The following is a 14,002-nucleotide window of genomic DNA, read 5'->3' on the forward strand; positions in this document are numbered from 1 at the left end:
GGTTCTTACGCTAAAAAGTTACAACTTTGGCCACTCCGGAACCGATTCCGGAAAATCTGCAGATTGTATGGGAAAAGTTAGGTAAAATCAAATTTTGATCACAGGAGGCTGAATAAGCAAAAAAGTTAAAAACGTCAACAAACGAAAAAAGGCAGAACGAAGTTTGTCGGGTAAGGCTTGTTGATTATAATTGATTGATGATTGGGTGAAGCAAGATTGGCCTTACGATCCTACAAAAATTGCACTGAAACCTTTTTTTGTTCGTTTGGATTCTTTATTCTTCATTAAGGGATACCATATATTTTTAGAAATCCTCCAATAATCATTAGAATTTAAATGAAGTGAGTTTAAAGCAACTAGTTTGTTTCAAACTTGTAAAGGCAACTTTTGGTTGTGTAGTTGATTATCGCATCTCACTTTTGATTTTATATAATTTTGGTCATTTCTAAATGATATTTCAAATTTATTTATTTTTTTACATTGCGTGCAGATCTTATTCTTTAACATTGACCAGTAGCATAAACATCGAATACACTTTCTTGTGAATCTGTTGATCAAAAAAAAAAAATTCAGTCAATTGTCTTTTTTGGAAATTTTAATCCTTACCTGTACGTAACTTCCAATATTCAGGGGCAAAAGTATCGCCGAAAGATCAGTGTACGTTTGAGAAGCTTTCAGAAACATCAGAATCATTTTCTTATTTTTCGTCGATAATTTGTACCAATCAAATGAAGCAATTTTCACCAACAGCTGTTCATTCTGTGATTGATTAAATATTATTAAAAATTTAGGAAATAGAAAAAATAATCTTACCTTTATTTGCCAGTGAGTGCCAAGAACACACCCGAACAGTATTTGGCAGGATGTAAACCAAAACATGATGACGCCTAGATACCATTTAACCAGCACGACAGCAGCCATCGACATTGTCATAACCGAACACAGTGAAGCAATTGCGATGAGAAAGTAAAACTTGAAAAGATCTTTTACTTTTTTGATGTACAACTTGTGGTGTTGATGCAGCTTAACAATTTTCTTCAACTGGAGTGCGATTCCCTCTTCCGACTCCTCGGAGTTGATTTTTGAGTTTAATTGATTGATTAACGTGATGAGTGTGTCGATTTGTCCACAAGCAGTTAATAGAAACAGCACAAATGTGGACTCGGTTGTAACTGTAATCACCACAACGTAGAAGGAACAACTAGCCTGATATGCCCAGTTGATGGCATAAACGAGCCACGTGTCAGAGTGCGTGATTTCAAACCCGTATGGTAGTAGAAGATTTGAAGTTATCAGGCTGTAAAAAAGAGGCACAAACATGAGTGTCATCGACAAGCTAGGGAAAATTCTAGAAGTCATTTGGATTATGAATCTGGTCAGCATGGCATTTTCCACGAGAGAATCCTGCACGTCCATGTCGTTGAACAACATCGAGTCAAAGTACTCCACGTTCATCTCGTGAATTTCAACCACTTTCTTCCGAACAATAACGAAAGTGTACGTTTTTGATGTCATCTGAAAAAAATGGTTATTTCTCAAACAAACAAAACACAACATTTGTTCGTCTTACTTGAAAAAGGAATCCCAATGTCACAACACCCATCAGCACCTTGTCGATATCGTCTCGGTAAAACACGACTGTTTCCGGTGCACAGTAGATATTGCTCACCAGCATTAACATCATCCAACAAAAGTTTAAATTCAAAAGGTTTACTGATCGGTTGAACATGTTCAAGCCTGCCTTCGCGTTAAACCACTCGATTTCGGCGATTGCATCACGATAAAATTGTCCTGGATTATTTTTGACTTCCACTCGGAACATTCGAAAACGTTGCAAGCTTTGCAGGAACTTCATTGCGAATGTTTAGATTCAGATTGAGCTTGAAATAATATTCGCTAACTTATATAAGTTGAAGATTACAGTGCCCTTTACGATCATTTAAAAATTCATGCTTGCATGAATTGAAATATCCTGACCTTGAAACTTTACATTACTTTGTTTCTATTGAACTGGAAAACCTCGACCAGAGCAAATGAACTGCTAGTTGAATCAATCGAATCATCAGAGTAATTAGCGTACCAAATCAATCAAGCAATCGCGTAAAATCGCACTTGCTGGTTTCACAGATCATTAAATCCAATCCAGAATATACTTTACAGCAATTAGTTTGATTGAGGATAATGGAAAGAAGCTAAAAATGCAGATAATTGAGGTAGTTTCGTGATTTAATGCTCACACTTACAGAACTGGTCATGGGAAATGTTACAGTTTGAGCATGTAGCAGGAACACAAGCAACAACAAAAAAATGACTGAACAATAGGGTGCCCAGAATATGGGACTTTTTTTTCAAAACCTCGCTCCACAAGCTGAATATTGTTCCTTGAGCTATTTTAGTACTTAAGGACAAATATGAACAAAATTGATCAACATTTTCCCATTGATACTCACTCGAAGGTGATGTTTGTATGAAAAAAATGAAAAAATGTATGGGAAATCCAAGTTTCTTACGGTTTGATCTGCACGGTGCGCTACTTCCATCCAAATATTCCCAAAAGTGAGATTTTATTGAAAATTTAATGATCTACAACTTCGTACAACTTACCAAAGCTGTAAAACTCGATACTGAAAAGTTATTAGCGCTTTAAAAAAGTCATTTTTGTACGAGAAACATTTTTTTCACCAGCTTTAGGATCGGGTATCAATGGGTTGATCTCAACCAATTTCGCTCAAAATTTCCACAGATGCTAAAAATAACCGAATAAACCGTATTCCGCTTGTAGAGCAATTCAGGTGGAAGCATTAAAAAGGTTAGGATTGGAATTTTCAAAAAATCTGTAAGATACTTTTTGATTGCAAATTTGATTTTGCATTAAAAGCTGAAGTTAAAGTTTTTTTTTGATTAAAATTTCACATTTTCCCAAAAAAAAAACTCTTAATTTTTATTCAAAAATCAGAACCTTACGGCAAAATGTTTGTTCATACTTCTCTATGGCCCAAAAGTTGCAGTTTATTGTCCCCTAAAACATATTAAAAAAATTCTTAAAATTTAAAAATACCTATTTTGAGAAATTGAGTTTTTGTTTAATCTAATCTTATCTAACACAAACGCAGCCAGTCCGATGAAAGCATGCTGGAAAGTCTTGTGATTAGCACTTTTTTTGTCATTATTAATAATTCCGTTGTAACAGTTCAATAAGGCGAGTCTTCCATTGCAAACAAGCAGTCTATACCCCTCTTACTTGACGTGAACTGTCACATGAGCAAAAGGGATAGACTGGTTGTTTAAAATCGCCGATTCACCCTATTGAACTGTTACTACGGAATTGCGGTACATCTGAAAATGTATAGCAAAAATTAAAGCGGCCAGCCCTACTGCGTTGTGTTAACCACAGAGAGGATTCTGAGAACGGATCACATTTCACAGAATCTACAGAAGAAGAAGGATGCGTGGACATACTGCACCAAACACTCCAGTTAACAGTTTCATAAGTGTTTTTATGATGTGTTTAGTGTAAAATATATATAATCAATTAAGTAAAATTATGCCATATAATGATCATTCAATAAAATACCTCCACCTTATTATATTTATATTAATCACAGAAAAGAAATGTGACTGCGCGTCCCCGTGGTAATCGCACTAATCCGATTTTAAGAAGTTGATTTTTGAGCAAAAAAAATAAATTTAGAAACTGGCAAAAAAAAAATCCGTGCTTCTATTTTTTCTGAAAAATCCTTTGCCGAAGACTCCAAATCTATCAGAAAATTCCTTTGAAAGTTACAGCTGCCAAAATTGTATGAAGACTTGTATTGATCAACCAATGACAAAAAATGTTTTTTTTGGTCAAAGGGAATCCCCCCCCCCTTAAGGCCCAGACAAAGTTTGAGCCAAATAAAAAAATACAAAAAAAATGTTGAAATTGGACGCTTTCGTAGAGAACTGCTCATGCTTATATTATTTTTATCGCAAAAAAAAACATTCGAAAACCACATTTTCTACTTCGTAGAAGTTTCAAACATGTGTATAACACGTGTATTATTGCCTATAAATGCACGTCATATTACTGAAATGAAATCTGTAAAAATCTGCGTGTAACAAAAGTTAAGCTATTGACTTATCTTTTGAGACCATCAATATAAGACCATTGCAAATTTGATTTCAATTTTTTGTCTCACCCCTTCAAATTCACCCTAAAAATCAGGGGTAAACAATAAATATTGACTGAAATATTATCATTAATTGTAAACTATTCAGAATACATTCTTGAAATGAATATTTTTGATAGAAGCAAAACTGTACGGGAACATTCATACAATTGTCCATGAAAAAAAAAAATGTATGGAGCGAGAACAATATATCTCCCTATTTTGTTTTTTTTTTTTATTTTTGAAGTTTCTTTAACTTATTTTGTCAAAATAAGCAAAAAAAAAAAGTAAAAAAGATTTAAGGGTATACATACATGAAAATCGGCAAAAATGTGGTTGGTTTGTGTGCTCCCTTTAACATTGTTTATATCTATTTACAGGGCATTGAGATATACATTAATTTGAAGACATTTGGATGTATCATTGCCGAGAAATAGCTTATTGAAGTTAGCAGTTTCAAACAGCGGGTGCCACGATATCTCAACACTGCTTTGACCAAACGGCTCAAAATTTTGGTGAATTTTGGTCCGTATGAAAAAACGAGATACGTTTTGAAAGTAAAATCAAATCAAATTATTCGCTCTACAGCATTGCCCTGGCGTTCTCGATTGCGAGATTCCCACTCTAAACTAGGTGTCCGAAGGCTTGATTGTTGAGGCAATTGCAAACCTCTTTACACCTAGCTTCCATCCACCCCGGTATGTGAACTGACGACCTCTGGATTATGAGTAATAGGTCAAAAAATGAGACATCCCATTTTTTGACCTATTATATTTTTTGATGAACGAATTGATACCTGTTATTTAAGAATAAAAATTCATATTTGAACTACTCTAACATCCATTGACTTCAGGATAAATGCCCCCCTAACATCAGTCAAGCTATAATCAAATTCATCACATTGGCCAATTACACACAAGGCCGTGCTAACAAACGATCAAACGGTGCCTTTAATTTGCAATTAATCAGCAGGAAGGCGATGTCGATGGCAGTGGTACACGGTTTCAATCATGTCGGACACAATAATCAAATCCTCCTTCGGGGAGTAGTGCCACCAGCTAGCCAGCAGCTTCACGCAGTACGATGGCATTAATTTGACTAATTTCAATTTAAATACCACATGACAGTGATACGTCTTCATAAATTAATTGGTTGTAAATGGAAGGGGTTTGACATCTTTATGGGAGTTACCTTTAATTGTTTGTTGGAAATTGAGTTAGACTGCTTCTTCAAATATAATGCATTAATGTATAAAACATTGTAAAGTAATTGAATTTAGTTGCATGTAAAATACAGCTTAAGAAGCATTCTTTGTGTTTTTCAACGTTTCCATGTGCGACACACCGTTTCCAACAATTTGCAATTAATTTTCGCAATTACTGCTGCTGCAAACGAAAGCTTTTTCCCACACTTTTAAAATTAAAAAAATACACACTCACATTATGGGGATATTCGCCGGATTACTTCGTTCCATGAAACGTTCCCGGCAAAATCCGTAAATTGCTCACTTTTTTTCGCCCAGAAACCATTCCACGCTTGTGAAAACATCTCACGGTTCGCAGCATTCAACAATAAATTATTACAAATAATGACATGTTCAAGTGCAGCTACCCTTCAAACACGAGTGCACATATTTTTTTTAATAACTCGCTGGTGCAAAAGTGCAAAAAAGCTGCGTCGGAAAAGTGGAACCCGTGGTTCAGGGCACGGGCGAAATCAATTAAAAATACATGGTTCCGGGAATCGAGGGTTGAACGAGGAAGGAAGTGGCTGGAAACATCGTGGCAAACATTAAACGATTAATTATAATTTTATACCAGAGTGGGCACACGCCCACACACTTCAACGGAAGTGAGAAGGTGTAACGACAAAATTAAAACTGGAAACTGAAAAAAGAACATAAAAGCATAATAAGCTAAATAAAAATGGTACTTAAAAATAAGCTCTTTACAAAAATCCCTGTTTCTATAATTCATTCTCAAAATCATGATTAGATTTTGCTTCAACAAGTTGCAAGTAAAGCTAAAATAAAAAATGCACTCGTTTCTCTTGAAACGCTTCGAAGTGGAACGAAATTGCTAAAATGGAGGAAAAAAATCGTACAAACTAATCGGATTGGGATTATAGCTGTGATTAAAACTACTTCCAATAATATTGCACTGCAAATTGTGAAAGTGGAAGGAACGAGGCAACATACTATTGTTAGCTGGAGAAGTGAACCGTTAAAATGCTCACTAATGATTTGCACTGGTTTAGTTTGCCGTTTCCGTTAAAAAAATCTAATTGAGCAAACGGATTGGAAGCTGGACCGTGGGTATTTTTATTTTTTAATTTGTCGTGTTTACTGAACCAGAATTAAAGCTGGGCAAGGATTGCAGAGTGAATGTTTACAAATTTCAGAGTAATGGTTTTATATTGAACGATGCATGGAGGGAATTTATCGCGAAAGTTCTAAATATAAAAGCATTTTTTATTAGCTTTAACTAACAAAAAAAATCTAGAATAAGCTTGATTTTGACAATTTCAGTCCTTTCATTAAACTGGTAAATCAAATTAAAAAATGATTAAAAAAAAATACAAAAGTACAAAAATACAAAAATACAAAAATACAAAAATACAAAAATACAAAAATACAAAAATACAAAAATACAAAAATACAAAAATACAAAAATACAAAAATACAAAAATACAAAAATACAAAAATACAAAAATACAAAAATACAAAAATACAAAAATACAAAAATACAAAAATACAAAAATACAAAAATACAAAAATACAAAAATACAAAAATACAAAAATACAAAAATACAAAAATACAAAATACAAAAATACAAAAATACAAAAATACAAAAATACAAAATACAAAAATACAAAAATACAAAAACAAAAATACAAAAATACAAAAATACAAAATACAAAAACAAAAAAATACAAAAATACAAAAATACAAAAATACAAAAATACAAAAATACAAAATACAAAAATACAAAAATACAAAAATACAAAAATACAAAAATACAAAATACAAAAATACAAAAATACAAAAATACAAAAATACAAAAATACAAAATACAAAAATACAAAAATACAAAAATACAAAAATACAAAATACAAAAATACAAAAATACAAAAATACAAAAATACAAAATACAAAAATACAAAATACAAAAATACAAAAATACAAAAATACAAAATACAAAAATACAAAATACAAAAATACAAAATACAAAATACAAAAATACAAAAATACAAAATACAAAAATACAAAATACAAAAATACAAAAATACAAAAATACAAAAATACAAAATACAAAAATACAAAAATACAAAAATACAAAAATACAAAATACAAAAATACAAAAATACAAAAATACAAAAATACAAAAATACAAAAATACAAAAATACAAAATACAAAAAAAATACAAAAATACAAAAATACAAAATACAAAAATACAAAATACAAAAATACAAAAATACAAAATACAAAAATACAAAAATACAAAAATACAAAAATACAAAAATACAAAAATACAAAAATACAAAATACAAAATACAAAAATACAAAATACAAAAATACAAAATACAAAAATACAAAAATACAAAATACAAAATACAAAAATACAAAATACAAAAATACAAAAATACAAAATACAAAATACAAAAATACAAAAATACAAAAATACAAAAATACAAAAATACAAAAATACAAAAATACAAAAATACAAAAATACAAAATACAAAAATACAAAAATACAAAATACAAAAATACAAAATACAAAAATACAAAAATACAAAAATACAAAAATACAAAAATACAAAAATACAAAAATACAAAAATACAAAAATACAAAAATACAAAAATACAAAAATACAAAAATACAAAAATACAAAAATACAAAAATACAAAAATACAAAAATACAAAAATACAAAAATACAAAAATACAAAATACAAAAATACAAAAATACAAAATACAAAAATACAAAAATACAAAAATACAAAAATACAAAAATACAAAAATACAAAAATACAAAAATACAAAAATACAAAAATACAAAAATACAAAAATACAAAAATACAAAAATACAAAAATACAAAAATACAAAAATACAAAAATACAAAAATACAAAAATACAAAAATACAAAAATACAAAACACCACCCCCATACAACCAAACTTAATCGTGTAACCTCAATTCACCCAAAACCACCTGATGGGTACTTTTTACAAACCATCCACCCCCAACAACATCACCTGCAACTCTCGCCACGTGTTCCCACGTGCATTCCTTCGCGTATATTATTGTTTACATCGGCACCACCCTCCGTGATAGCCGCTAAAGGGGGTGGAATAATTTCCCCAACAAAGTCACTGCGCATGCGTCCGACATCTGTCAAACGCCGATTTTCCCTTGTTTGCATCGGAAAAATGGGAACTTTCGCAGGGCTGGAACGAACCCCTCGCTCGAGCTGTCACCGTGAGGACTTTTCCACCCAGATTCTCTGTTTTTGTTCGCGTGTCCGTGGAAGTGAAAATATTTGCGTTTTCGGAACTTGCAGACCTGGTCGTCCGGGGCGTCAATTTCTGAGGACTTTCGATCAGGACACGTGTGGCTCGTGTGTGCATAAAAGTGAAAAGTGCAGTTTGCAAGGGAAATTAGCGAAGGAAAGTTCTTTTGAGTTGGGTGAAAGTGAAAATCTCGACGACTCAGCTTCGGGGTTTGTCCCTTTATGGGATTTGGCAGTGCATGAAAAAGGACAGGCCTGAGCGGGGAAAAAGGGCTCAACCTTGGACCTGGTGATTCTGTCAAGCGTCCTTGGGCGTTTTATTTGTGCAACAAAATATTTGTATAATTGCAACTGCACGCGACCGTGTCATCCGAGGGGAAGATTTGGATGTCCCAAAACTAATCGATAAATTGATTTTTTGTTCTGTCTTCTTTCGTCGGGATGTTCCTTCGAAGCTCCTGCCAAAGGCCGTTCAGTTCTGCTCGGCAGTGTTTATGAATCGTGCTTCGACTGCAAATATGCAACCTCGTTCGAAGGCAAAATTACGGCGTTGAATTGTTAATGAAAGTGAGCCATTATTCATAAAGAGAGGCATATCGACTTCGGGGTTGGACATGAACCGGGCCGAACTATGACATCAGCATTGGTTCCGTCGACGAGGCGTCATCGTGCTTTTTGCCACAATTAAATCGTTTTCGAAACAAGCAAAAGTGCGTGTGACACTTTGAGGACCGCGGCGAAACTGGAGGATGAAATTGGATCCTCCACGGTGGAACTAATCATCATTAAAGAGTCATCAATGTTTCAGGTGAGTGAGTGTAAACAAAGAGTCGAAAGCACAACAGTGGACCATGATTGAGTTTTCTTTTAAATAGCAACAAAAAAAAGCGACCAGTCCATTGGAATGCCATTACGGAAAACGGGGGAATGACGTATGTGGTAACGACTCACTTGCGTAACATTAATCATCATTTGCGTTGACCAGCAAACTGACCGCTGACTTGGTTGGGAGTCATAACTGCCTTTAAATTATGCCCCACATCCTTTCTCCTTACGTCATTTCAACGATTTACATCAACTGGTGTGAGTGAAATAATACCTACCACAGTAAAGATGGTGCACAAGAAGTCAGTCCTGCAGCAATTGTAACTAACTATGTAATAATAGAAATGGTTGCGCAATCACTATCCAAGGTAATTGTCGTGCAGTAGAAGGGAGGGTTTTAAAACCGCATGTTTGTTCCAAATGAAATCATTCAAGATGGACTGAGAATTGTAAATCCAACGTTGGACATGCTTTTCTAAAGAAATGATTAAGTTTAGTTTTTATATGAAGCAAAGAATTCAAGGAACACAACTTAACCAAGGCTTCTGACATCCATTGGCAGCTCAACTGCAAATTAATAATGGACGTCACTCTACAGCTTAACAATTGGGTAGTTTGCTGGATCTTATCACGGTACCCTTGAAATATTAAGATTATCGGTGCACATCAACCAGATTTTTGTCCTAAGATTTTTGCAACAGTCTTTGTGTTTTGAAAACATCCCCTAAAGTCTGTCTACAAAATAATTTACAACAAAGTTTGCCTATTTTTACTATCATATTTTTGTTGGATTGGGTCCGTAAGTTCGACTATTTTGGAATTAGAAAACAACAACTTACTTGGTTGCTGTACATCCTTAGTTTTTTCTTTTGTTTAAAATGTATACAAAATTAGGCTTCGTTTGATACCCTTATTGCAAATTATGCAAATTTCAGTATTTTTGATAAATACGATATTTTGTAAAAATTTAAGTATTTTTACAAAAACAAACATTTAAAAAGTGAAAATGAATACAAAATTTTGCTTCGTATGGTATCCACTTTGCAAAATATGATATGAGCATTTTCGAATAAAATACGGCATTCTGAGAAAATTTGTCTTCTTATTCCAAAACTGTCAAACTTATGGACCAAATCTTGCAACAACCTGATTGAAAAAATAGTTAAACGGTGTTGTAAATTATTTTACAGAGAGTACAGTCATCCCACATATTCGGAACATCCACAAATTCGGAACACTTTTGTGATAATTTGTCAATAGCATGGCAAATGCATCTTTTCTGTCGACCCTACTATTTTTAGGACCTTCATTTGGACATTCTCGTGCTATATCATTAGTAAAAACCCGATTTAATCCCACCTGGGGTGAGATAGAGCCTTTCTTACTAAAGAATATAACGATGGTACTTCTTTCAATTCATAACATTGACTTTGTTTAGAAGAAGAAGAAAGTCTTATGATGAAAGCAAAGTATTATAAATGATATGATTTCCAAAAGAAACAAAAAACGCCATTTTCACCAAAAGAATATTTTTAATCGTACATATTCTTAATCAAACAAGCGTTTATGACAAACGCGAGCATAGCAAGCTTCACATGCGCCAGTGACAACGCACACCGCGGTAGGCGCAAAGAAAACCCGAGGTATAAGTGACCCGCGTGTGCCGCACGGTGCAGGGATGATAGCCATTCAGCTTCTACGAATGTGACAGAGTCAGAGATAGCTATTTTTACAACCGCACCACTACACACTCAATCGCGAGTACCTTTGGTAGAAAGCCATTGGCGTCGCCAGCATTGAAAACTTTGAAAATGATATAAACGATGAAAAGCTTAGAAAGCTCCTATTGGAATCCAATGAACCCTGTTAAATAAACTTACGAAATCACGAAAAACTTGAGTCTACTTTTAGGCGATTTTCGGAGCCCACGGAAAACAAATAGATTGTAGCAAGATGAATGTCCTATGTCACAAAAGTTTTTAAATAAACATAGGACAGTTATTCAAAAACAAACAGGGCAAAAGAAACCGAAAAGCTACGATATCTTACATGTTGTAGGAAACATCGGTAGACAAGCTACTACAAACGAGTATAAGTCGAGCCAGCAAATATATGCGCCAGCATTCTCGCGCCAGTATTCGAAGCTCAACTTGACAACTTGTCGACTTGGCGACGAAGCGTCGATAATCGATGCAGTGTGATTTTTTGACGATTTTTCCGATTAAAATTCATGCTGAATCGACATATTTACGAAGATGGAAATGACGTCCTGGCTTAAAGTAAAACCTATACCTTTCTTTAGTAAGAAAGGCAAAACAGTACTTTTAAAACAAAAAACTGCATCTCAACACTATTTCATTCAGAGCAGCAAAACACTGCCTCAAAATTGCCTGTTCCATAATTGTGGGATGTTATTGTGCCTCCCACAATTGTGGGACACCTGAATTTAACTGATATTTAAAAAATTCTCCGACAAATTACGAAATTCCAAAGATTCTTGATTTAAGTCAGATTCTCAGTCATGGACATTCTGTTTTTAAACGATTCTCGATTTAAACACCCCCGTTGTGTAAATCAAGAATATGGTGTATTTGAAAAAAGTCGTATAAAAACTTAAAATGGCGTTTTGACCGTGTCCAAAGAGCCCAAAGAGACCAAAGAGCCAATGTCTGAAAATATGTTTATCGGATTCCCCGGAAAATTTTACATAACATATTAAAAAATTGGCGATGTCGAACCGTACGTTTCTGAGATATGATTTTTTTTAAATAAAAACTGAGTTTTTCAACGCGCCACGCGAAAAAACACGGAAGTTACAAAATCGAGAAAAAATCTATTGTAAATTTGCAAACAGCCTTTGAGTATCCTATGCAGATAAAACCTTTTAAAAATTTAATCGAGAAATCAATTTTTTCACTAAAACTTTAAAATTTTAGCGATGACCTAAACATGTTTGGGTACCAAAATTTACGTTATTGAAAAACGCACCTTTTTTCATACATGATTTTTTGAAGTGTTTTTTTTTTGCAAAAAAAATAGTAAATCACCATTTTTCGAACCATCTTAGAACGATGTAGGTCACCCTAATGGCCAAACTAAAAAATATGGTTCTAATTATTTTGGCCAAGGAACCCCCAGAAAATTTTTGAGCCCAATCGGAGAACTTTTTTGTTGGAATGGAATTGCTTTACTTTATTTAATTTAGCTTATTTTATTTATTATTATAAATATTTATATTTTAAAATTTTCTAAAGTATCAACAAATAGATTCTTAGGAAAGCATTTAAAATTAAACATGTCATGGTTTGATTAAGTCATTTTTGAAAAGATTTTATCGTTACAATGTAAAATATGAGATTTTCTCATAGATATATAAAAAAAACCCAATTAAAATGTTACATGCTAAAACGGTAATATACTAAAAATTTTGCAATTCGTCTCTTTTTGTACCGTCAGTGGGGGTGACTATGGGTCAAAAAAAGATACACCTCTCGTATTTTGTTAATAACAAAAACAATTTAAATAACATCGAAAATCTTTCAACGTAGATTTGTTCTTAGATAGTTTACTAACATTTTCCCAAAATATGGTGGATTTTGATGAACACTACCTTAAATGCAAATAGTTTGAAAATTGACCCAATCTCACCCCATAGAGGGGGTGACATTGGGTCAAATGAAACTAAAATGATGCTCAAATACAACGATATGGTAAAAACAAGTCATCCAACAGTGTTTCTTGTTCGAGGGAATCGTATTGACACGCTACAATGTTTGAAGTGGAGATTTTCAAACATTTTGGTAGTTTTCGAGCAATTCTAATAAAAATATTAGAAAAATGATTTTTCGAGAGGTCATTTTTGGCCAAAAACGTACCCCAACTCTAGACAGCTGCCAAAATAACAGGATTTGTTCTAGGAACGAGATTTTTTCAGCGGAGTCATCTTAAGATGTCCCCTACACAACCCTTTCAACAGAATTCATTTTCATTGAGAAGAACCTGAGAAATGGTAAAATCCGTAAAAAAGTCACCTTGACCCAATCTCACCCCCCAGACCCAATGTCACCCCCACTGACGGTACTCTAAATTACACATTTCTGGGCTTTGCGAGAGCATAAATTGAATGTTAAAAATAGAAAAATGTTCTCCACAAAATTTCCTACAAGCTGCATGCATTAATTTTGGTACCATTTTTTTTGTTTTGCTCATTTAGTGGGGTGCTTTTATGGACTGGTACAATAATTGGTACAGGGTACAATATATTAAAACTTGAAGCACCAAACGATCAAATTTGAATGACTTTTGTCGTCAAAATATGTTATGTGTTTTTTTCTAAGAAAAAAACAGTAAAAATAAACACTTTTTTTAAAGCTCAGCGCGTGAGTTGTAAACAATTTTTGGGATATTTAATTTTTTGGAAACATTGTTCCTGACATCCTTATCTTTTATTCTAGGGGTTAGCACTTAGATTTTGAACACTTTTATTTTTTGTGTGAAAAAGTCCTGCGAATTGATAGGTT

At 33.2% G+C, this 14,002-nt stretch overlaps 2 protein-coding genes across 2 annotated transcripts in view; one reads left to right on the forward strand and one right to left on the reverse strand.

The window, feature by feature from the left end:
- Positions 1–365: 365 nt before the first annotated feature.
- LOC6051970 lies at positions 366–1,855 on the reverse strand. Its single transcript, XM_001868278.2, has 4 exons — positions 1,571–1,855; positions 814–1,515; positions 607–759; positions 366–547 (listed from the first exon to the last, which is right to left on the reverse strand). The coding sequence occupies exons 1-4, from the start codon at positions 1,853–1,855 to the stop codon at positions 494–496; spliced, it is 1,194 nt and encodes a 397-aa protein (XP_001868313.2). The 3' UTR covers positions 366–493.
- A 6,784-nt stretch (positions 1,856–8,639) lies between these two features.
- The window catches only part of LOC6051969 (beta-1,4-glucuronyltransferase 1), a 58,649-nt gene continuing 53,286 nt past the window's right edge, over positions 8,640–14,002 (forward strand). Inside the window, exon 1 of the mRNA XM_038250370.1 lies at positions 8,640–9,465. Within this exon, the coding sequence (XP_038106298.1) occupies positions 9,457–9,465 (9 nt within the window). The 5' untranslated portion in view covers positions 8,640–9,456. The remainder of the gene's footprint in view (positions 9,466–14,002) is intronic.

This window comes from Culex quinquefasciatus, chromosome 2 (genome assembly GCF_015732765.1).
Source record: "Culex quinquefasciatus strain JHB chromosome 2, VPISU_Cqui_1.0_pri_paternal, whole genome shotgun sequence".
Lineage (NCBI taxonomy): Eukaryota > Metazoa > Arthropoda > Insecta > Diptera > Culicidae > Culex > Culex quinquefasciatus.